General features: G+C 50.7%; 1 protein-coding gene across 1 annotated transcript in view; it reads left to right on the top strand.

Moving 5' to 3' along the window:
* POLE (DNA polymerase epsilon, catalytic subunit) overlaps window positions 1-24,471 on the top strand; it is a 33,471-nt gene extending 9,000 nt beyond the window's left edge. The window contains 42 exon segments of the mRNA XM_079322731.1: window positions 693-905; window positions 1,589-1,696; window positions 2,334-2,462; window positions 3,272-3,374; window positions 3,469-3,615; window positions 4,188-4,333; window positions 5,102-5,250; window positions 5,619-5,711; window positions 6,369-6,513; window positions 6,996-7,017; window positions 7,020-7,152; window positions 9,066-9,125; window positions 9,127-9,259; window positions 11,419-11,467; window positions 11,470-11,632; window positions 11,896-11,967; window positions 11,969-11,996; window positions 12,188-12,268; window positions 12,343-12,465; window positions 12,553-12,771; window positions 13,074-13,283; window positions 14,466-14,691; window positions 14,931-15,070; window positions 17,259-17,309; window positions 17,311-17,385; window positions 17,387-17,414; window positions 17,491-17,597; window positions 18,587-18,706; window positions 18,709-18,765; window positions 19,128-19,351; window positions 19,499-19,719; window positions 20,316-20,520; window positions 20,928-21,101; window positions 21,348-21,473; window positions 21,949-22,081; window positions 22,175-22,364; window positions 22,453-22,584; window positions 22,688-22,881; window positions 23,085-23,285; window positions 23,562-23,687; window positions 23,813-23,902; window positions 24,074-24,471. Coding sequence (XP_079178857.1) covers window positions 693-905; window positions 1,589-1,696; window positions 2,334-2,462; window positions 3,272-3,374; window positions 3,469-3,615; window positions 4,188-4,333; window positions 5,102-5,250; window positions 5,619-5,711; window positions 6,369-6,513; window positions 6,996-7,017; window positions 7,020-7,152; window positions 9,066-9,125; window positions 9,127-9,259; window positions 11,419-11,467; window positions 11,470-11,632; window positions 11,896-11,967; window positions 11,969-11,996; window positions 12,188-12,268; window positions 12,343-12,465; window positions 12,553-12,771; window positions 13,074-13,283; window positions 14,466-14,691; window positions 14,931-15,070; window positions 17,259-17,309; window positions 17,311-17,385; window positions 17,387-17,414; window positions 17,491-17,597; window positions 18,587-18,706; window positions 18,709-18,765; window positions 19,128-19,351; window positions 19,499-19,719; window positions 20,316-20,520; window positions 20,928-21,101; window positions 21,348-21,473; window positions 21,949-22,081; window positions 22,175-22,364; window positions 22,453-22,584; window positions 22,688-22,881; window positions 23,085-23,285; window positions 23,562-23,687; window positions 23,813-23,902; window positions 24,074-24,187 — 5,460 coding nt within the window. The 3' untranslated portion in view covers window positions 24,188-24,471.

The raw sequence follows: 24,471 nt of genomic DNA, 5'->3' as shown, positions 1-24,471 counted from the left end.
CTGATTCCCACTGTCTAGACACTCTGCATGTGTGGCAGGGAGAAAGGAGGGGTGGATTTAGAGGCTATTCCTTGCTCCTATAGCTGTGGGGTGTTTGGAGACAGGTTTCTAGAAGAAGAAGACACCTGAGATTTGGCAGTGCAGGGTTGAAGGAAGAAAGTATGGCTGATGCTTCATGCTCAGCCTAGTTCACTTGCAGTTCTGGCTGTGCAAAGTTGGGTGTCCTGATGGCTGTTGTCACCTGTAGGGAGTATGATGAGAAAGCTGTCAAGGCTAAGCATGTAGATGATGTCAGTTTGTTCCCACCTGGTTGAGCTGACAAAGGCACTTGATGGAGTGGTGTTGCAGATGTGTCACCAGCTAAAACTCTCCTGCTTGTTGTGTGACAGTCCAGCCTTGCCAGTGCTGGGACAGCGCTTCTCCAAAGTCACAGACTGGTTTGGGTTGGAAGGGATCTTAAAGATAATTTAATCCACCCTCCTGTCAAGGGCAGGGATACCTTCCACTAGACCAGATTGCTCCAAACTCTGTCCAGCCTGGCCTGGAACACTTCCAGCAATGGGCCAGCCACAGCTTCTCTGGGAAACCTGTGCCAATCCAGTGCCTCACCACCCTCACAGGGAAAAATTTGCTCCTGATATTTAAATCTGCCTTTTTTGAGTTTTAAACCAGATTTGGTTTCTCATGTGCAGGTGTTAAGAAAAGGATCTGGGACACTGTGCGAGGCACTGCTGATGGTTCAGGCCTACCATGCCAACATCATCTTCCCCAACAAGCAGGAGCAAGAATTTAACAAACTTACTGAAGATGGACATGTGCTGGACTCTGAGACCTATGTGGGAGGCCACGTGGAAGCACTGGAATCTGGGGTCTTCCGCAGTGACATTCCCTGCCGCTTCAAAATGGTAATGGGCCAGCAGCCAGCCCCTGTCCTTGTGGATCAGTGTGGTGGGGAGGTATAGCATTTCTACTGTTGTTGGCATCTGCAGTGTATCTCTGCTGAGCTTCTAGGGCAACACCTAGAATCACAGAAATCTGTAAAGTTGGAAAAGCCCTTTAATGCTGCCAAGTCCAGCTATTAACCCAGCATTGCCTAGGTCACCACTGTCTCCAAGTGTCATATCTGAACACTTCCAGGGATGGTGATTTCACCACTCACCTGAACATCCTTTTCCAATGCTTGGCAACCTCCAGGAAACCCTTGCTACCTGAAGCTGTGCTGGGATAGGAGGAGATCTCTAACTGGCCATCTGTGCTTCAGTGGGAGAACAAGCAATCCGGAGCTTGTTGACAGCAGGGGATGGTGGTGAAGTAGGGTTTTGAGGTTGTTTTTCAGCCAGTGGTTCTTGGAAGTTATGCCTCTGCTACTTGGGGTTTTGTTCTCTCTCCCAAACTGAACTTCTAAACCCCTCCTGAGAGGTTTTTACCTGTTTCTGCTACCTCCATCACCTCTCCCAGTGCCTCAACATGTCCCTTATGGCTTAGAGGTCCCCAAGCCAAGCAGGGACAGGGGTGCAGGGCAGAAGCTGCCAGCCTGCAGCCAGGGACAGCTCCCTATGGCCTCACTGCCTTCTCCATGACCCTGCAGAATCCTGCTGCCTTCAACTTCCTGGTGCAGCACGTGGAGAAGACCCTGCAGCATGCAATCGAGGAAGAGGAGGGTCTGCCCTTGGATCAGGTCACCAACTTCCAGGAGGTACAGCACCTGCAGCATGGCTGAGCTGGGCAGGAAACTGGGACTGCAGCTCTAAAATGCATGTTTGGGTTTGGTTTATGCTCTGCAAAGAGAGACTAAGCAGCCCAGCCTGGGGATCAGGATCTCAGCCCCATCTGAGGAATGCAGCTCCTGCTTTTCCCTTCACAGGGTCAACTGAGGGCAAAGCTCTGAAAGAGCTGAAAAGGAATTTAGGGAGAAGGCAGACCCCTCAGATATCCCAAATAGTCTTGTTTCTCTTGTTCCTTACTTCTTATCAGCTACAAAAGTGCAGGTTGCCCCTCTCCAAATACAAGTCTGGAATTTCTTGGAGGGCAGCACCTCTGGTCTTTGCTGTTGTCTCCATTAACCCACTTGCACTGAAAAGGTTCTTGATCAAGTGATGTTTAGGAGCAGCTGCTCCCACTTGCGAGGTATCCCTACAGAAAAGCTTATCCTGGAGGTTCAAATTAAAACTTAATCCACCAGTGGTCAAGGAGTCCCTGATCTACTCCTTTAGTCCTTTAGATCCATCCCAAGAGCCTGTGGCAAGTGTCCATGTGAAGAAGATCCAAATTCTACAAGTATTTGACTGATTAATACCTTCCTGCCCTAGTTTCACTTCTCTGTCTTGCCACAGGTTTGTGATGAAATCAAGGCCAAACTGAATTCCCTGAAGGATGTTCCCAACAGAATTGAGTGTCCTCTTATCTATCATCTGGATGTGGGGGCCATGTACCCCAACATCATTCTGACCAACAGGTTGCAGGTGAGTAACATTAATTTTGTCTCTCCTAATCTGACTTCCAGATGACCTTGATGGTCCCTCTGGATCCCCTTAAAAACAATGGCTGAACTTTCTGCACAGGGCAGGGGGATTAGATAAGGCTAGCTGTAAAATTTGGTCAAGCTGCCATGGAATTGTGGAATCACGGAATTACTTTGGTTGGAAAAGCTGTCTAAGACCATTTAGTCCAACCAGTCTGCCAGCATTGCTAAAGCCACCACTAGCCCATGTCCCCAAGTGGCACATCCACACAGCTTTTAAATACTTCCTGGAGAATGCCACTCTGGACAACCTGGTGTCTGATCACCCTTTCACTGAAGGATTTTTCCCTAATATCCAACCTAAATATCTTCTGGCACAACTTGAGGCTCTTTCCTCACTTGTTCCCTGGGAGTAGAGCCTGACCCCCACCTGGCTCCACCCTCCTGTCAGGGAGTTGGAGGAAAAAGAATGTCCTCCCTGAGCCTACTTTTCCCTGGGCTGAACCCCCCCGCTTCCTCAGCTGCTCCTCATTAGACTTGTGCTCCAGCCTCTTCCCTGAGTCTATTGTCCTTTTCTGGATGGCCAGGTCCTCAGAGATTCAGCTACAGCTTTAGCTAGAGCTCTTCCCAAAAACCCAGCTGTTGTTTTGGGGGCTTGTGCTCCCAAAAGGCTCTGGAAAGGGGAACTCACTGAATACCATCTCTGATGTTCATTCCTGTGCTCTCCTGCCACTCAGCACCTGTTCTAGCATGAGTTGCTATTTGGGGACTTGTCCCCTCTATCACCTGTGTGTCTGTTACTGTATCCAGCCCTCAGCCATGGTTGATGAGGCCACATGTGCTGCCTGTGACTTCAACAAGCCGGGTGCCAACTGTCAACGCCGGATGACGTGGCAGTGGAGAGGAGAATTCAGTAAGTACAGGAAGGACCATGTAGTCCAGCCCACAGAGAAGGAGCCAAATTGCTGCTTCTCTCCTGAGAGACTGATCACTGCCTTCCTCTGCAGTGCCTGCCAGCCGCAGCGAGTATCACCGCATCCAGCAGCAGCTGGAGTCGGAGAAGTTCCCTCCCTTGTTCCCAGATGGACCGCCCCGTGCCTTCCACGAGCTCTCCCGGGAAGAGCAAGCCAAGTATGAGAAAAAGCGCCTGGCAGGTAAAAAAAAGGAAAGCAAGGTCATGATCCTGGCAGTGTTTTGCAACCTGGACCGTGAGCAGTGTTCGGCAGTAGTGACCCCCTCCTAGGACTGTGGGGTGAGGTCAGACTGGTCTCAGAACTTCCCCAGGATTCCAGCAGACTCGAGTGCTTCCTAAGATGAGCCATTGGTACCTTTCTGAGTGTTTCCTTTTGTGCTGGAGAGCCACGGATTTGAGCTGAAATATGAATGGCTCAATTTTTTGTAAGGCTCTTAAATAAAGCCAGAAACATCACATTATCCTATTACCTGGAGTGATGCTGTCCAGCAGAACCACCCAGCTGGCTGAGGGCAGAGCCTGGGTTTGTAGGTGGGCCATATGATTAGTTTGTTTTCCCCCTTGCCCTCCACCTCTGTAAAGGTTCTGTATTGGAAAGATTCCATATTGGAATCTTCCTCTCCCTTTGCAGTAGGACTGTCCCACACTCACCCATGCCTTATGCTTAGTTGCCTCCTTGTCCCTACTCTACTCATCCCTCTGTAGCAGGGCACCCGTCCCTGAGAACCTCTCTTTGCCTTCTCCCTTGACCAGATTACTGTCGCAAGGCGTACAAGAAGATCCATGTCACCAAGGTGGAGGAGCGAGTCACCACCATCTGCCAGCGAGAAAACTCTTTTTACGTGGACACAGTGCGAGCATTCCGGGACCGCCGGTACGAGTTCAAGGGTCTGCACAAGGTACTGAGCTTGGGTGATGTTCAAATTGTCTTGCCAAGCCTGGGGACTTCTTGTGCCTTGATGAAAACTTCAGAGGATTACTCTGTTGGCTTCCCACTGATAGAAAGCAGGGTTATATTAGCTATTTGGAATAAATTCTTCCCTGTGAGGGAGGTAAGGTGCTGGCACTGGTTGACCAGAGAAGTTGTGGCTGCCCCATCCCTCAAAGTGTCCAAGGCCAGTTGGTTGGATAGGACTTAAGCAATCTGGTCTAATAAAAGGTGCTCCTGCCCAAGGCAGGGGGTGGAATGAGATGAGCTTTAAGGTCCCTTCCAACTCAAACTATTCTACAAGGCACTGGGGCTCTATGTCTGGCAGAGTTAATTAGTCTGTTGCTTTGCTGTTCCCCCCAGCTGCCTCTTTTGCCATGATTCCCAGGGCTGACAAAATTTTTTCCTACACTGGTGGTTCTGCTGTTAGCTGGGCATCATGGATTGCAGCAAGCAGTGCATTGAGTTCTTCCCTGCACACATAGGGTGCAGCACAGCTGGTGCTGGTTGAATTCCAATCAATGGCTGAAGGTGCGAGTCTCTTTTGACAAGTGACAAAGTGCCTCTGGCCAACCCTTTCTGTGCTGCAAAAGAAAATGGGATGTTTGACTCAGGATGCTGATCTTTGGCAAAGATATTTCTGTAGAGCTGCAATGCTATACTGGGACCAAGTGGAAACCAGTTGAGTGCTACCAGTACTGATATGTGGAATTGTTCTGACTCTGCCCTTGGCATGCAGGTGTGGAAGAAGAAGCTCTCTGCAGCAGTGGAGACAGGAGATGCCTCTGAAGTGAAGCGCTGCAAGAACATGGAGATCCTCTATGACTCCCTGCAGCTGGCCCACAAGTGCATCCTGAACTCTTTCTACGGATATGTCATGCGGAAAGGGTAAATCTCCCCTGGGCCATCCAGGACCCTCTAGAGAGGATTCTTGGAAACACGATTGTCCTGGTGAGGTAGTTGCTTCCTGAAGCACAAAGGTGAAAATAGGTCTTGCTGTAACACTCTTCTCTTGCTTCTATCCCTTATTCCTCATCCTGGAGACTCTTTCCAGGCATTAAATTGTGGAAATCTTGTCTGTTAGTGGATTTTCAGCTTTTCTGGAACATCATAAGTAGAGAATTCATAGGAGAACATGTTCCAAGGCCTGTGTTGTGTTTTCTTGCCATTTTTCCCCTGGAGATCTTCCTGCCCTTCCATAGCTGGGTTTTGGAGGGAGCATGTCATGCTTTTAACTGTGACTCCTCTGCTCACAGAGCTCGCTGGTACTCCATGGAAATGGCTGGCATTGTGTGCTTCACGGGGGCAAATATCATCACCCAAGCCAGAGAGCTGATTGAGCAGATTGGGTGAGTGTGTGCTGAGCTGAAGAAGGTCCATCTAGGACATCTAGGGCAGATGTGGGAGCATGTTAAACACTTGAGTTTTCAGAGGGATAGGTCACATTTCCAATGAGAAGAAGGGCTGGGAAAGCTGGGGTTTTTCATCCTGGAGAAGAGAAGGCTCCAGGGAGACCTTAGAGCCCCTTTAAGTGTTTAAAGAGACTCCAAGAAAGGTGGGTACAGATTTTGGGCTACAGCCAGGAGTGTTGGGCAAGGGGGAATGGCTTCACACTGCCAGAGGGCAGGGTTAGATGGAATATTGGGAAGAAATTCTTCTCTGCACAAGTTGACCAGAGAAGCTGTGGCTGCCCCTGAATCCCTGGAGGTGTTTCAAGGCCAGGTTGGATGGGCTTGGAGTAACCTGGTCTAGGGGAAGTGCCTCTGCCCATGACAAGGAGTTGTTGGAATGAGATGAGCTTTAAGGACCCTTTCAACATTGAGTGCTCCGTGATTCTCTAATTCTGTGAGCATTGAGATTCCTTATACTGTTGTATTTGAGGGTTTGCTTTGCAGAAGGGAACAGAGTGGATGCAAAAGGCTGCTGCTGTCTTCATGGGGGACACAGAGCTGATCCTCACCTCTCATCCCCTCTGCTACTGACAGTGGCCTTCCTTTCTTCCTTAGGAGACCTCTAGAACTGGATACTGATGGGATTTGGTGCGTCCTTCCCAATAGCTTCCCAGAGAACTTTGTCATCAAGTCAACCAATAACAAGAAGCCAAAAGTAACCATCTCTTACCCAGGTGCCATGCTGAACATCCTGGTGAAGGTGAGTCTGGCACCTGTCCAGGCCATCTCTGCAGCCTGGGAAAAAGGAGATGGACAGCTGATAAATTGAGTAGGGAGAGCCCCTCTTCCATCTCCACTCCCTGTGTACTGGGTGAGGTGTCGAGCATGATACCCCTGGAGAGCATCTGCGTAGAGAAAGAGGCTTGGCATCCCCCATCAGAGAGGGGAGCCTGTAAAGGCCAGTTTAGGTGCATGCTTACCTGTGCAAGTGGGGAGTCCAGCTCAAGGTCTAAACCTATTCTCTGCTCACTCCAAGCTCTGTAAGACAAAAAAATATCATTTTAGGGTCCAAAGCCTTTTTCTTCTCAACAGACAGGTGTTTTGACTTTTGAGTACTAAATTTTGCTGTAGCTCTCAGAGGGGTGCTCAGGTGTCCCTTTGGGCAGGGTGTGTCCCAGGGGCATCCGCTGGTGCAACCAGACAGCTGTGGATTGAAACTGTTCTCCTGGGACTGTGCCACAGGAAGGCTTCACAAATGACCAGTACCAGAACTGCAGGATCCAGCCTCACTCACCTACATCACGCGCTCAGAGAACAGCATCTTTTTGAAGTGGATGGTCCCGTACCTGGCCATGATCCTTCCAGCCTCCAAAGTAGGAGGGCAGAAGCTGAAGAAGAGGTAAGATTTTGAAGCTTGAAATATTATCTCTTTCCCTGAGTTAACCGACTAAGGATCTCATTGCCTTTGTGCCTGTGGGGCATGTTTGTCCTTGCCTCCAGAGCCAGCAGCATTTGACTCACTGGCTTTAAACGACAAGTTCCTTACATCAGATCATCTCTGATTCCAGCTACTATGGCAGTAAATTTTAGCATATAACAGCAAAATAACTTTTCCCCAGCCTAGTGACCAGACATCTCTCTGTTTGGCTCTGAGGTGTGCAGGAGAACATTGACTTTTCCTTTTGAGGATTTCTCATACTGCTTGTATTCAATCTAATCTGTTAAAACTCAGCAGTTCCTGCCTTCCTATCTCTCACAACTCACAGTCTTCCAGTAACACTTCTGTGTGTTTCTCCTTTCCTCTGTCTGTAAGTAGCACTGGTTCTCTCATTACTGTCACATTAAAGGGTAGTTGTACCCAAACTTCACTGATTTTTCAACAACCACCTCCTAACCAAGAATGTGAGCTATAACAGTAGCATCTGTTATTTTGGGGGCAGCCCACAGTCCTGGGTCTGACTACAAAGCATGCTGTTGCTGTCCCCAGCACCCTCTGTCCTCACAATTCTGGACTTTTTTGTGCTTATTCCATGACAGGACAAGGTTCAGCACACACCATTCCCTGCCAGTGCACTTCTCCAGGCATTCTGCAGGAGTCAAAGTGTCGCTCAGTTCTGAGTGGGCTGTGCTTGTAGGACTCCTCTCAGAGATTCTGGATTCCTATAGTTAAGGGATCTTAGGACATTTATTTCCTGGCCACTCTCCAACTACAACAGCCTGGAGGTGGCTGCAGACCCCATGGTTGGTGGAGGAAGGAAAGGCTGTGCTGATTGGAATGTGGGCAGGTGGGAGAAGGACTAGCCAAGCAGGTTCGAGTATCCCCTCTCCTCACCATTTGTTCTCACAGAAGTGGTTTGAGTTTTTGTGTGACATACAGGTAATTTTCAGGGTTTTTAAAGGCAAAACAATGCAAGAGAAAAGGCAAGGAGAGGAATGTTCTCTTAGGTTGTCATGGCTGTATCCAGTTTCCTCTCAACTACACTGCCAGCATTGGAGTTGACAGTTTCCTTCTTTCTAAATCTCTTCCTAATACCTTCATTTCCCCATTTGGGCTCTCATCTCCCCACCCTTAGTTACATACAGTTAAGGTCATGCTCCACCATTAAGGTCACTTCTCACCATCAGTGAGTGCTGCGTCAAGGTTTGGTGTGCTTAGGACAAAAAAAACCATGGAGCTGCTGGATTGAATACAGAGGAGGCCATGGAGATGCTCCAAGAGCTGGAGCCCCTCTGCTCTGGAGCCAGGCTGGGAGAGTTGGGGATGCTCACATGGAGAAGAAAAGACTGCAGGGAGACCTTAGAGCTCCTCCCAGGGCCTAAAGGGGCTCCAGGCGAGCTGGGGAGGGACAGGACACAAAGAATGGCTTCCCACTCCCAGAGAGCAGGGATAGAGGAGATATTTGGAAGGAATTCTTGGCTGTGAGGGTGGGGAGGCTCTGGCACAGATTGCCCAGAGAAGCTGTGGCTGTCCCACAGTGTTCCAGGCCAGGCTGGAGAGGGCTTGGAACAACCTGGTCTAGTGGAAGGTGTCCCTACCTGTGACAGGGGTGTGGGACTGGATGATCTTTAGTTTGATGAGTCAGTGTGGATGAGCTGGGGCAAGAGCTGATGTCCTTTTCCAGACCAAAGTAAAATGGTTGCTAGAGAAGCTGTAGATTCTTGAGATTATCCGGGTGCTTCTGTGGCTTCTTTGAACATGCTCGATGGTGGCACAAAGGCATGGGGAGAAGCACCCTGGCAGGAGGGACATCAGTGGCACCCTGGGGGACGTGTCCCTTGGTGTAGGCCAGGTTTATTCTCACTCTCTCCTAGGTATGCCGTATTCAACGAGGATGGGTCCCTGGCTGAGCTGAAGGGCTTTGAGGTGAAGCGCCGGGGAACTGCAGCTGGTGAAGATATTCCAGTCATCTGTGTTTGAAGCCTTTCTGAAAGGCAGCACCCTAGAGGAGGTCTATGCTTCTGTGGCCAAGGTGGCTGATTATTGGCTTGATGTGCTGTACAGCAAGGTAGGCACAGCTCAGCAACTCTGTGCTATGAGGTAGAGTGTGGAAGGGAGCATCTGAGCTGGTCAGGCACTGTGGGAGGTTGGACTTTGCTTGCACAATGTCAGTGGTCCCCTGTAGCTCTCTTCACCATCAGTCACTTCACAGATGACACTGAGCTGGATGGAAGTGTGGATCTACTGGAAGGCAGGAAGCCCTGCAGAATTATCTGGACAGGCTGCATCCACAGGCCAAGGCCTGGGGTCTGAGGTTCAACAAGATCGGGTGCCAGGTCCTGCACAGGGGTCAGAACACCCTGGAATGCTCCAGGCTGGGGACAGAGGGTCTGAAAAGGCACCTGACAGGAAAGGATCTGGGGGTGCTGATCCACAGTGACTAAACATATGCCCAGATAGACAAGAAGGGCAATGGCACCCGGCTTGTACCAGCCATAACATGGCTAACAGGACCGTCCCTCTGTGCTGGACACTGGTGAGGCACTTTGAACCCTGGGGTCAGTTTTTATCCCTTCATGATTAGAAAGGCATTGAGGGCCTGGAGCATGTCCAGAGAAGGGAAGAGAGCTGAGGAAGTGGCTGGACTGCAAGTCTGATGAGGAGCAGCTGTGGGGGCTCAGCCTGGAGAAAAGGAGGTTCAGAAGGGACATTCTTAATATACAGCTCCTTGAGAGTAGAGTGGAACCAGGTGGGCATTGAGCACTTCTCCCAGGGAGCAAGTGACAGGATTAAAGGAAACAGCCTCAAATTGCAGCAGGGAGGTTTAGGTTGAGTAATAGAGAAAATTTCATCTCCAAAAGGATTGTCCAGCTCTAGCACAGACAGGCTGCCTGTGGTAATGGTAGAGTCCCTATCCCTGGAGGAATTTAAAAGCTCTGTGGGTGTGACACTTGGGTGCATGGGTTAGTGGTGGCTCTGGCACTGCTGGGGGAATGGTTTGATTTGGCGATATTAGAGGGCTTTTCATGATTCTGTGGTTCAGTGAGAATGATTCTGTGATTCTGAGACAAGGAAGTGGGAGGGAACAAGAATATAACTGGGTCCTTGTCATGACCTGCTGGTCCAGGGTCACAATATTCATCATAAATTCTTTTCAGGTTGAACAAAGACGCTGGTCACGTGTCAGGAACTCTTATGTTTTATTGTACAGTCACTGTAACTCCATCAACCAGCCCATTGCTTAAACTCAAAAGGTGTTAGTCAACAAGCCAGTTCTTAAAATAGACTTCCACAAGAGTGGAAACAAACAAGCCCTTAATTTTGTACAGAACACTTAATTAAGTTCTCAACTCCCACCACAAGCACCTCAAAAGGCACTGGCTCACAAGCTGCTATAGCCAACCAATATTTAAGGGTACTGGCTAACAAGCTGCAGCACACCATCACACAAAGGTGCTGGCACATGAGCCACAGCACCACTACTCAAAGGTCCTGGCTAACAGGCCACAACATACGTTTACACAAGCTCCCCACTCGCACAACAGGGTTCAATAAAAATTATGAAGTAGAATATGATGGCCCTGCTTTGCTTGGGCAAAGCAAGGGAAGGAAAAAAGATATCACCAGTCCTTAGATCTGTTTGGTATTGCTTTGGTCATGCCACATGGATGGTCCAGAGCTAGGGCAAACAATGAAACAAAGCAAGTGGAAGACAAAGAGACGATAAAAAAAGAGGGGACTTACTTGTTCCCTTTCATGCACAGCCAGCCCTTCTCCTGGATGTGCGTTGCTGAGGGGACTAAGCATGAGTATTAAGGTGTGGCAGGGAATTGGGTCAGAACAGCATTGCCCACCTCTCCATGGGACCTTCTCCTCCAATCACACCTTTCCTGTAGCAATACTCAGAATGTTTGAGACAAAGCATGGTTAGTTCTGGTCCTCTACAGTCCTTTGTTTTGTGATGCTGTTTTGCAACAAATTCTTGGTAAGCCTAACTTTGCATGCACAACACAAAGCCGTGCAGCCACAACCCAGCTGTGGCACAAACTGGTGCAAGCCAGAAACCCACACTCCCTGTTTTCTATAGATCCCACTGGCAGCTGCACCCGGAAACAATTCCCAGGCTCCCTGTAAAGAGAGACAACAGCTGTGTGTGGTGCTCCCTGTTCCTGACAGCAGCAAAGTTTGATCATTCTTTCTAACTTTGGGCTTTTCCCTGTCTTTCAGGCTGCCAACATGCCTGATTCAGAGCTGTTTGAGCTCATCTCAGAGAACCGTCCATGTCACGCAAACTGGAGGACTATGGGGAGCAGAAATCCACCTCTATCAGCACTGCCAAGCGACTGGCAGAGTTTTTGGGGGACCAGATGGTGAAGGATGCAGGGCTGAGCTGTCGTTTCATCATTTCCAAGAAACCAGAAGGGTCTCCAGTCACTGAGAGGTAACTTCATCTAGACGGGCCAGGACTTCTGGCCTTGTGGGAGAAACCAAGAGGGGATGGGCAGGTAGCAGGGAAGGGAGAGCTAGAACACATGGCCAGAACTGGAATACATACCTGAATCTGGCACAGGCCATGAGCAGGGCAGTGAGTAATACTGTACAGCCCAGTGGCCTCATGGGAGTTTAGAAGAAGCCTGGAGGATCTCCACAGGCTGGGAGAGTAGACTGTAGGGTGCTAGGACATTGATTCCCTGCCTTCCCTAGGGCCATCCCTCTTGCCATCTTCCAAGCCGAGCCCAGTGTGCGCAAACACTACCTCCGAAAATGGCTGAAGAGCCCCGCTGCAGGACTTCAACATCCGTGCAGTGAGTGAGGCATCCCTTCAGATGACCCGTATGTGGGACAGGCTTGCCCTTTTGGAGACACAACCTGGGCATTAGCTTCCTGTGCTCACAAAGCAAGGGGCTGGGGTGGGTGCTACTGGCATGTTTGATTCTATGTCTGGGGACCATCCTGCTTGGATTTCTTCACTGCCCAAGTTCTGCCCTCTTCCCAGATCCTGGACTGGGACTACTACATTGAGAGACTGGGCAGCACCATTCAGAAAATCATCACCATTCCTGCAGCCCTGCAGCAGGTATGGGGCAGTGTGGGGGGTAGACAGGAGAAGAATTTGTGCTGGGGACTCTGTGATATGGAGCTACTCTGCAGGTAAAGAACCCAGTGCCACGGGTCCGACACCCAGACTGGCTTCATAAGAAGCTCCTGGAGAAGAACGATGTGTACAAACAGAAAAAAATCAATGAGCTCTTTGTTTCAGAAGGCAAGAAACAGGTAAAGAGGATGAGGGGAAGGTGCTAGCTGTGCCAATGGGGCTTTTCTCTTGTAGCCCCCATCTTGCTGCTCTCCTTGCTCTCTCAGATTCTTGCCTGCCGGCCTGTGGAGGGGGCACCCAGCTCACAGGTGGGTGACATAGAGGACTTTGGGGCTGTCAAGATACCTCAGCCACTTGTTCCTGTTGCAAATAAGCGGAAGCGTGTCCCTGCAGCAGAGGAAAGCCAACAGCTGTCACAGGACCTGGAGCTGTCTCAGTCCTGGCGGGAGATTCTGGGACCACCTCCACCCCTTGGCACCACCAAGGTAGGTGAAGCAGATTGTGCAGGGAATGCCCCAGGACTTTGCGTATCCATTTAAGCAGCTTGGATACTTCCAGGAGCAAGCTGTGGGTTTCCAAAACACTCTGCACACATGGCTCTGGGATACAAGGGGAAATACAACCAGGAGACAGAAAAGCAACCACTGATAGAGAAAAGGGGGGTGGTGGCTTTGCAGCTGGGGCAGAAACATGATGTGGGACTGGGACTGGAGGGCTAGGCTGTATAGTGTATGCTGTGGGGCTTGGAGGCCTTTGCTGATTTCATGCTTGCTGTGGCCCCACTCAGGAAGAGTATCTGGTCTGGCTGCGCTTCCACCAGAAGAAGTGGGAGCTGCAGGCTCGGCAGCGGAAGGAGCGGCGGAAGAGGCGGCGGCTGGAGGACGATGTAGTGGTGGCAGGTGGAGGAGCAGTCCGTGATGCTCTCTCCAAAGGGCTGGGCAGTTACCTGCGCCAGAGAGCGCGCAGCATCCTGGACTTACCCTGGCAGGTTGTGCAGGTACCAGGGAGGGGAGCTGCCACAGAGCAGCCTGGGACACAAGCCTCACATTTAGACTTGGTGTCAAACGGTGAAGTTCAGGAACCCTGACCTACCCATGTAAGTGTTAGCCCTAGGGAGCCCAGGAGGGGCTGCAAAACCTCAGACTCACACAAATCCGGATGGAAACAGGTGCCTACACAGTTATTCTTGGTGACTCTCAGATGTGTGGGTAGATCTGCTGGTGAGGCAGCTCTAGTTCACGCCACAGGCAGCACTCCACAGTCACAGAACGGCAAAAACTTCTGCTGAGGCTGGGTGAGTTTTCATGTCCCACTGGTTCCACATCCTGCTCAGTCAGTGCCACCAGAGCTGGGGTCCCAGGATCATATTCTGGAATATCTCCAAGGATGGAGATATTAATACTACTAATAATATTAAATTAATACTATTAATACCTTCCATGTGCAACCTGGACCAGGTTTACCTTTGCAGGGGAAAATTTTCTGACATGCAGAGGGACCCTCCTGCATTCTGCTTTATTCCCATGATGTCTGGTCCCTCCACTGGGCACCACTGGGGAGAGCCAGGTTCTGTCCTCTCTGCACTTCCCTTTGGATATAAATGTGGATGAGAGCCCTCTGAGCTTTATCTGCACTGGGATGGACAGTCCCAGTTCTGCCAGCGTTTCCAAATATGAAAGATGCTCCAATCCCTTCTTTTTGCTTGTGGCACTTCACTCCATTCAGTATGTCTATGTCCTGTGTTGAGAAGCCCAGCATTGGACGTAGGATTCCTTCCAGTGGTGCCCAGAAGCAGACAATGTAAAAATGAAGAGGTCAGGTGGTGTCATCCAGGTGTTTTTACAAACATTTGTTATGTGTGGCCACCTAAGCCCAGCCTCTGTCATCCACTTCATCATCCAGAAAGGTCTCAGAGCTGCAAATTCAGGACTTCAGAGTAACTTGGAAGACATTCCCTGGAGTTAGTTGTCTAGCCTGAGGCAGAGTTTTTTTCATGGTAGCCTGGGACAGTAGCAGGACAGGGGGACTGCAGAGCTGAAAGTGATGACTCTCTAAGCCCCCTGCTTTGTTTTTAGCCACCAGCTAACCATGTAGATCCCCTGAGCGCACTGCAGTGTAGCTGGAAGTACTGAGGGCATGTTGGATCTCTTAACGCTGACTTGGTGCCTATGTCCTGCAGATCGCTGAGACTGGCCAGCCTGGGCTGTTCCGGCTGTGGGCAGTGATAGGGAGTGACCTGCACTGCATCAAGCTGAGCATCCCCCGTGTCTTCTACGTCAACCAGCGCATCCCAAAGCCTGAGGAGGGAACAGCCTACAGAAAGGTGAGGACCTGCCCCTCTGCAAGGGGAAACAGCAGCTTGCACTTAGGTAATACATTTCACCTCCCTTACAAGCATCTGCCATGCAACACCTCATTCTTCTACCCCATGGATATCTCATCCAGGCCCTAGTCCCTCTGCTAATCCAAGCCGGCCTGAAAATCAGTTTTCTGTTACAGGAGTTTATAAACGTGTATGAGCTAAACCCACTGATTTACTTAGGAGGGAACACCAGGAGCTAGCCTGGCTCAAAACCTGGGTCCTGGCAGTGGTGGTGCCATGTGGTGGGATGTGTCCCAATAATCCTGTCCCTTACATTGGCAGGTAACAGGATCCTGCCCCGCTCAAACTTAGTTTATAACTTGTATGAATACTCTGTCCCTGAAGACATGTACCAAGAGCACATTAACGAAATCAACGCGGACCTCTCTGCTCCAGACATCGAGGGAGTGTATGAGACACAGGTAACTCCTCCAGGTGCTCATCTTTAAGGGTTGCTGAGCAGTAGCTTGTTAGTCTGAGTTCCTGTGAGACACCAAAGATCCAACACCCTGGACATTGTCCAGGAAACTGGAAGTTATGCTCGTACAGACAGAAATGCTGAGTATCCGCACATGGGCTACAGTATGTTGAGAAAGGGACATTGGTTCATTTGGAGTTAGGAAACTTTGGGGAAAGAAATGGAGAGCTTCCTCTAAAAACTAATCCAGAGCTAGTTCTGCTGGTATTGGAACCCAGGAAGGAGAAGAGGCATTTGGAGTAAAGCTGGGGGAAAACCCAACATATGTGGAGTGATAGGTCTGAGCGTCTGAGTGCCATGTCCTCTAAAACAAGGTTGTAAAAGCTTTAGAGAAAAGAAGAGCGTGTAACTGGAAGTTAGGAAGAGCAAGAACAACCTAAAAGAAATCCCATAGAAAGCAATGAGGCTAAAATTAAATTTGCCCAGTGCTGAAAATAAAGGTGGGAACATGAGATGCTTGCTTCCAGTGAGTATATTGGTTTGTCAAGCAGATAAAACCTGGTGACAGGAATTTAACCAGAAGATACTGTAGTGAACAGACCCGGCCTGTATGGAAGTGGCAGGATGGACACACACATTGTAAGACTGGAGTTAAAGAAAAGCATAAAGGCAGGTGAATTTGGTACTGAAATGCACTGTAGGATCATTATGGATGGAAAATCCTGAGTAGGACAGCTTTGCTGTCAGTGGAGGTGCCACTGGCTATGAAAATTCTTTCCGAGGTGCAAGAGGCTGCAAGGGCAAAAAGATCATCAAAGAGTTGGGAGACTTTTGCTACTGAAGTTACTGGTATAACCTATGAAGCATTCCAGTGGAAGTAGTTTAAAGCAGACTTTTTTTTATTCACCTTAAGTTTCTGCTTTTGAAAAATTTGAAGAAAGGTTTCTCAAGGCAAGGCACAACTCTTAATGATTATGTGGAGGCTGTGAGATCCTCTGGTGATGTAAAACGTTGAACCATATATGCCATCAGCAATTGAAAATGGTGCCCACCAAACCATACTGAGGTTAGTAAGCGGCACCCAATCTTACATCAGATTACTTGTCCAAAGTGACTGGCATGTACCCAATTCTTTATATCTATAGCCCTTCCTCTAGGAAAACCTGAGTCCTCTCCCAATCCAGTCATGTTTATTAGGTGGGAAAGTGAAAAATCAAGAAATTAAGGGGAAATTAAATGAGCAGCTGAAGCAAAACAAAGGATATGGAGAAATTTTAAAGATATGAAGGAATTTAGATAGTCATGGGGTTGCAGCTTCTGTCATCTGAGAGGTGGGTAGCTGAGTTGGACTGTGCAGCACAGAAGAGGCTCAGGACCTGCTCAATGCGAAGAGTGGAGAAGACCCAGGCTCCTGCTCTGTTGCCCAGGAAAGAGTGGGAGGCAGTGGACACAACCTGAAATGTGGAAAATTCTGTGTGAATGTCAGAAAAAAATTGTGCAATATATTGTTGAGCAGGTTGCCCAAGGGGTTCTGGAGTTTTCTACTCCCAGAGACACAGTTTACCCAGATGGACACTGACCTTGGCAAGGAAACTCTTTAAACATTTGCAATGCAGTTCTGATCATGATCCCAAAAAATGCAGCAGGAGTAACAGAAGGATGCAAGGAGGGGGAACAGTTTACCCTTGGGGGATGGAACTTAGATGGAAATGCTTCATCTTGCTGAAGAGATGTGAGGGGCCCTACAACTAAAATTAGCACAAGGGAAGAGCAATCAGGTTTTTTGCTTCTCACTAGTTTGGGACCAGGTTTCCTCAGCAAGCCTTCAGGAGTCTCCTGCAGCAGTAGATTTGAGAGCTACAGGGTTAATAAAACAGTATAGATCTCTGGTGAATCTCCCATGATGCCAATTATCTGAGGTTCAAATGGAACTCCTGCCTCAGAGTAACAAACCACAAATTGCAGAGCAGCAAGATTGCCCAAATATTGCTCCACATGTCCTCCAAAGGTAGGATGTGGGCCTAGACAGGAAGACATGTATTTGAGATACCTGTTTCTATTACCAACAAGGCTGGTAATACCAACTCATTCCAAGGCATCTCAGATATATGCTACCTGTGGGTTTTAATCTGGATCTGCAACCCCCAAGAAGAGCTTAATAGCAGTTGTTCCATCTCTCTCCATCATTCCAGGTGCCACTGCTCTTTCGTGCCCTCATCCACCTGGGCTGCGTGTGCATGGTCCAGCAGACAGCTTGTTCAACACCTGGCAGGACGAGAGGCTGAAACCTTCAACATTGAGCACCTGGAGATGCGCTCAGCTGGCCCAGTTCACTTACCTGGAGCCAGGTGAGGCATTCTGGGAGAGGGTCTCCTGGGACACCTGCATCCATGGGTATCAGTGACACTCTTGCTCTGTCCCCAGGAAGCATTCGCCACATCTACCTGTATCACAGCTGCCAGGGCAGCAAGGCACTCCTGGGCCTCTTCATCCCCTCACAGCGCAAGGCTGCCGTCTTCGTGCTGGACAAGGTAGGAGTGCCATGGAGAGTGGGAAATTGGGGCTGGCTGGACATGCCCCTGGCCATGTGCCCTGACAGCCCAGAAACCCCCCATGTCCTGGACTGATCCCCACAGCATGGGCAGCAGGGAAGGGAGGGATTCTGTCCCCTCTGCCCTTCGGCAGGTGAGATCCCACATGCAGAGTTGCCTCCCACCCTGGAGTTTTGCAACATAGGAAGGACATGGAGTTCAGAGTAGGCCACAAAGATGCTCTGAGGAAGGCTGGAGCATTTCTGCTTTGGAGACAAGCTGGGAGGTGTTAAACCAGGAGAAGAGAAGGTTCCAGGGAGACCTTGGAGCCCCTTTCAGTGCCTAAAGAGAGCTGGAAAGAAACTTTGGACAAGGGATGGAGTGACAGAACAACGGGGAATGGCTTCCCACTACCAGAGGGCAGGGTTAGATGGGGTATTGTTCCCTGTGAGGGCAGTGAGGCCCTGGTACAGGTTTACCAGCAAAGCTTTGGCTGCCCCACCCCCAGAAGTGTTCTAGGTCGTGTTGGATGGGGCCTGGTCTAGTTAACCTCAGGTTGCACCAGAAGAGGTTTAGGATGAATATTAGGAAAAATTTTCACCAAAACAGTTGTCAAGTCTTGGCACAGCTGCCCAGGACCGTGGCGGAGTCAAACATCCCTGGAGGGGATTTAAAAAATATGAGGATGTGGCACTTGGAGACATGGTTTAGTGGTGGCCTTGGCAGTGTTGGGTGACGAGCTGGACTTTTCAAGGTATTTTTCCAACCTAAGGAATTCTGACATTGTATTGTCCCTGTCTGTGGCAGGAGGTTGGACTAGACAACCTTTAAATGTCCCTTCCACCCCAGACCATTCCCTGGTAGGGCCAGGCAGCAGGGGGTTTCTCCATACATCGCACATCCCTGCCATGTTTTCGCAGACCCCCTGGCATTGCACATCCCAGGGTCACTCTCCTCCCCTGCTCTGACCTGGTCCCTCTTGCACCCAGGTACGGAGCAAACCAGATGCCAAACCTCACACCTTGTTCTCAGTGGAGCGTGCAGCTCTGCTGGAAAAGGTGGGCGAGGAGCTGTTGCCCCCAGACAAACACACCTTTGAGGTGCGCGCTTGAGACCGACCCCCAAGGCCATTTACAGAGGTGTTCAGAGGCTGCTCTTGGGCTACAAGGTGAGATGAAGGTGTGGGAAAGGTTTCAGTGAGACCTTTGGGACTAAGGGAAGGATGGTGTGAAAGACACTGGTGCACTAGTTCCAAGAACACCTGCATGTAACTGCTGGACCAAAGATCAAGAAGTGGGTGCTTGTTTTCCTTGTGGGGGGCTTAATCAGGGCAGTGCCTGCAGCAAGGCCCACCTCAGGATCTTGTTTCCATCCCTGTGCTCAGCTGGATCTTGGAGGTGGGTGAGTGCTTCAGGAATGCTGGGGTGTGCTGGTCCCAGGGGCACCTGTGAGGAGGGGCACCTGACACCACCAGCTTCCCTGCTAAGCAATTGAGAGGTGCACAGGACATCTCTTTCTCCTTGGGTGCAGGACGAACGCCGGGGCCCCACGTTGGTGGCTGTGCAGTCCAACTGGGACCTGAAACGGCTGGCGAGTGGGATCCCCACCATTGAGGAGTTCCCCTTGGTGCCCATCCGGCTGGTAGATGACATTAGCTACTCGGTCCTGGACTGGCAGCGCCATGCTGCCCGCCGCATGATTCGCCACTACCTCAACCTGGACACCTGCCTCTCCCAGGCTTTTGAGATGAGCAGGTACATAGGGTGGCCATGTTCCCCTTAGGCTGCCGTGTTCTCAGTGGGACCACAGGAGCTGCCTCATCCCTTGAGGTTTTGGAAAGGCTCTCTGTTTTTCCTTCAGCCATTCTCACGCCAATGACTACTGATGTCTCTGTGCCTCAGGTACTACCACATCCCCATTGGGAACCTCCCTGATGACATCTCCACCTTTGGCTCTGACCTATTCTTCTCACGCCACCTTTGTCGTCACAACCACCTGTTGTGGCTGTCCCCCACGGCCCGCCCCGACCTGGGGGGCAAGGAGGCCGATGACAACCGCCTGGTCATGGAGTTTGATGAGAGAGCCTCAGTTGAGATCAACAACCCTGGCTGCTACTCCACAGGTGAAGAGGGCAAAGGGTGGTAGCACTGAATGGGGCAGAGCTGGATCCTGCTCTGTGAGTCCTGCAGAGGGGTGGATGCAATCCTCAAAGAGTCTCTATGGTGACAGTTGTAACCAGCAGCTTTTGGATTTCAGCATCAGTATGGGGAAAATGGATGGCTAGGGGCATGTCCTGGGGCAGGGAAGGCTTTAACATGTGCAGGCATCAAAATAGGGATTTTTTTACGAGTGACCAATGACAGCAGCACTTTGCAGACCACCTGCAATATTGTCAGCCTAAGGAAAGCTCACTTGGTCATCACTGGTGATGCTGGGACAGACAGGTCTTGCTTAGGCAGCTTTAGTGGAATGAGTTCTTCTGAGGTCCACCATTGCAGCCTCTAGGTCCCCAGAGGGTCAGTAGGGTCCAAGTCTTGTTGAAAGACAAGGCTCAATCAAATGAAGGTCCAGTCATGCTTACAAAAGCATCTGCCCTGAGTGCAGTAGCAACTATAGATTAGATCACCCTGTACCTGTGAAAAGCACTTCTGGCAGCAGCAGGGAGAATGTTTCTGGTCCTTTCCCTGCCTCCCTGCTGACAGTTGTGTCTGCTCCTAGTGTGTCTGGAGTTGGACATCCAGAGCCTGGCTGTGAACACTGTGTTGCAGTCCCACCATGTGAATGACATGGAAGGAGGCTCCAGCATGAGCATTAGCTTCGATGTGATTCAGCAGGCATCCCTGGAGGACATGGTGACAGGGAACCAAGCTGCCAACATCCCAGCCAGCTATGATGAGACTGCCCTCTGCTCCAATGCTTTCAGGTATGGTTTGAGAAACAGCAGGAGGTAGAGCAGGTGATCTCCATCCTGCCTGGTCCCTTCAGGGTCCTGCTTCATTCCCTCCTGCCTTTAGCCTTTCTCCAGTAGTATGACTTGTAGAGTGCTCTAAGTATAAATCCACACCTCAAGTGCGTGGCAGGCATCTTCTCCAACACATGGAAAATCCTCAGAGCTGCCTGGTGCCTCAGCCAGCAGATGTGTGGGGATGTTGCTTTCTCCTTTGGTCATGCTTCACCAGGTTATAGGGGCACAGATCATGTGTTCAGCTGAGGGCTGAACAAGGGAGTTCCTGTTCTAATCCTCTAGTGTGTCCGTAAACACATCTGTCAAGAAGGAAGAAGGGGTTGCTGGTGGCTGGTGGGGTGATGCTGGTCTCTGCTTGCTGGCAGGATTTTGAAGAGCATGGTGGTAAGCTGGGTGAAGGAGATTACGCAGTACCACAACATCTATGCAGACAACCAGGTCATTCACTTTTACCGCTGGCTTCGCTCTCCTTCCTCCCTGCTCTATGACCCAGCACTGCACCGCACGCTCCACAACATGATGAAGAAGCTTTTCCTGCAGTAAGTGAGGTCTGAAGTGTGCCAGGCTGGTGGATGGGGAATGAAGAGGTGTGATGTTAGTTACCAGGATGCTGGCACCCAAGTGGTCCTCCAGAATGGTGGGGCATCCTTTTTGGGTGACTTCCCTTGCCCAGTGTGGCTGCATGTTGACTCCAGACTGGTGGATCAACACATCCTCTTAGGGTCACATCTGGCCCTCTGCCATTGCTTTCCTACCCACTGACCCCACTCTGTGCCCTGCTGCAGGCTGGTGGCTGAGTTCAAGCGCCTGGGCTCCTCTGTGGTCTATGCCAACTTCAACCGCATCATCCTGTGCACCAAGAAGCGGCGCATTGAGGATGCCATCAGCTATATGGAGTACATCATCAACAGGTGGAGTGCACCTGGAGGCTCCTGGGTGGTAGAGCTGGGGCAGGGCCCAAGGCTCTGACTTTTTGTCTTCTGATGCATCTCAGAACTGAATTTATTACTTTTTTTGGCAAAGCTACTGAAGGGACAAGGCTTCCCAGTTTTCTTGCTGTCATGCCTGGAGTAGTGATCTGTCCCTAGCTGCCCTCTATAGAGGCAGTATTCGAAGTATACTCATAGGATTCAATCCTGAAGAGACTCCAGGAGAGCTTGAGATGCCCAGCAAATTGTCCCCTGTCTGTATCCCATCTGTAGTATAGGCACCTTGACACAATAGCAGAGAACCAAGTGTCCTTGAGCTTGACTTGCCCTGGGATCCCTGGCAGGCTCCAATAGGAAAGGGGACACCCTTCTTTTCTGGTCAGTATCACCTCCTCACAGTGTTGCATGGAGAAGAGATGATGCTGACACAGGGACTGACTGCAGTTACTCCCTTCAGCATCCACTCCAAGGAGATCTTCCATTCTCTGACCATCTCATTCTCCCGCTGCTGGGAGTTCCTGCTCTGGATGGACCCAGCAAATTATGGAGGTATCAGGGGAAAAGTAGATTCTCGCATCCACTATGGGGAGGTAAGAGATGGAAAGCACCCTGTCCCTTGGGAGCAGAGCAGGGAGGTGTTGGCTGGGCATGAGGGACTGCTGTGGTATTGCTGGGACCCCCAGAAGGACACCAGCAAGAGGCAGACATTGGAGGAGGAGAGCGAGGAAGAGGAAGAGGAGGAGGTGGCAAGGGAAGAAGAAGAGGAAGAAGGGGAGCCAGATGTGGAGGAGCTGTTGGAGAACAACTGGAATATTGCGCAGTTCCTGCCCCAGGCCGGCTCCTGCCAGAGCTACTTCTTGATGATCGTGTCAGGTGACCAGTACGGGGAGATGCTGAGGTTATTGTGCCCTCCCATTGCCAGCTCTGGGTAGGAGCTGGAGCCTTGCCTATGTCTTCCCAGCCTACATCGTGGCTGTGTACCACAGCATGAAGGGGGAACTGCGGCGTAACACCCCTGGGAGCACCCCCATCAAGAGGAGGAGCACCAGCCAGGTGTCCCAGGAGGCTCTGGGGGAGCTAAGGGCCATGCCTGGTGAGTGCCAAGCCCCAGGGCAGCCCTGCTGCAGGCAGAGAGCCACCCACTTTTCTTTCCCAATGTGCCACCACTCAATTTACTTTCTGCTTCATCCCTCTAGGCATGATCACCTTCTCACAAGATTATGTGGCAAATGAGCTCACCCAAAGCTTCTTCACCATCACCCAGAAGATCCAGAAGAAGATGGCTGGTTCCCGGAATGCTACAGAGCCCTCAGACATGTTCCCAGTCCTGCCTGGCTCCTACCTGCCACTCAACAACCCAGCTCTGGAGTTCATCAAATACGTTTGCAAGGTCAGTGGGGGTTGATAAGACCCCTTGACTGAAGGACTGGGGTCTGAACTGAAATTCTGGTCCATCTCCATTGCTGCAGGCTTTCCCAGGAGGGATCTACAACCAATTTACTCTGCCCTGAATCCATATGAGAGTCACAGATCTGAGCTGCCCTGCTGAGAACAGTTTCTGCTGCTAGGCTCGCCTGATTTTTATCCTTGCAGGTCCTCTCCCTGGATGCCAACATAACCAACCAGGTGAACAAACTACGCCGGGACCTGCTGCGCCTCATTGAGGTGGGCGAGTTCTCAGAAGCAGCCCAGTTTCGGGACCCTTGCCGCTCCTATGTGCTTCCTGAAGTCATCTGCAGGAACTGCAACTTCTGCAGGGACCTGGACCTGTGCAAGGACCCTTCCCTTTCCCAGGTACAATCTCTCTCCTGAGGGCAATAGAAGCCCCAGTACATCAGTGCTGGAGGTCAGCTGGTCATCTTGCCCACTTTATCTCCCCTTTGTTTTGCAGCTCTGCCTGGTGCCCATAGATTGTCCTCACCTAGAGCCAATTGTTTGTTCTTTTCTAGCTGCACGTGATAGATCTGAGTATACTAGGGCTTTGACTTATGTTCTGTCCTCTCTGGAAACAAGTTCCACCATCCCAGTGCATGGGACTTGCGGTGCTCACCTCCCTCTCTTTGCCCCTAGGACAGGTTGGTGCTGCCCGGCTGGCACTGCCCCAACTGCCATGTGCAGTACGATATGGATGCCATTGAGATGGCACTGGTGGAAGCCCTGCAGAAGAAGCTGATGGCCTTTGTGCTCCAGGACCTGGTAAGCACAGGGATCCCCCGCTGTGCCCATTCCCATGGTGGTCTGTGCCTGGACACATTCATTTTGCCACTGACAGAGGGGCTCAGTCTCATCTCCTGACCCACTTGAACATCTTTGGTCTCCAGGTGTGCAAAAAGTGTCATGCCGTGAAGGAGACGCACATGCCTGTGTACTGCAGCTGTGCTGGAGACTTCACCCTCACCATCTCCTCCCAGGTACTTTAACACCTGCCCAGCCCAGCAGCTCAGTGAGAGGCCCTAAAGTGCCCTGTGCCTCTTTTTCTCTGCTCTAACTGTACATCTCCTGGCACCTGCTGAGCTGCTCTCTGGCCAGCCCTGCACAGCTCCTCCATCAGATCCCCATCCTTCCCTTGCTGTTCTCCCTAGGCCTTCATGGATCATGTCAGTGTCTTCCAGAACATCGCCCGGCACTATGGCATGGCCTACCTGCTGGAAACCATTGAATGGCTGCTGCACACTAACCTCCAGTTCCAGCAGTGAGGCCTGGACTGCTCTTCCTCCATACTCTCCATCTCCATGCTCTCACATCCATGGAGAGTAGTACTGGACCGCCTTGGCCAGAAGACAGACTAAATAGACATGGCACACCCCTCCTGCAGTGAGGGAAGGGAGGGAGAGCCATGCTTGGGACTGGGTTGTCTTTTCCCCCAGCTGCCTGGTGGGGGACTTGGGAGTTTCCAGTGGCTGGAGCTGTGCTCCACAGATCTGTGCTGGCCCCAGGTATGGTTTTAATTTTCAGTTTCTTTAAATAAATGAGTGGTAGA

The sequence above is a fragment of the Erithacus rubecula genome (genome assembly GCF_903797595.1).
Source record: "Erithacus rubecula genome assembly, chromosome: 19".
Lineage (NCBI taxonomy): Eukaryota > Metazoa > Chordata > Aves > Passeriformes > Muscicapidae > Erithacus > Erithacus rubecula.
Note: the sequence above shows the minus strand (reverse complement) of the source record. Positions and strands in the feature narration are given on the sequence as shown.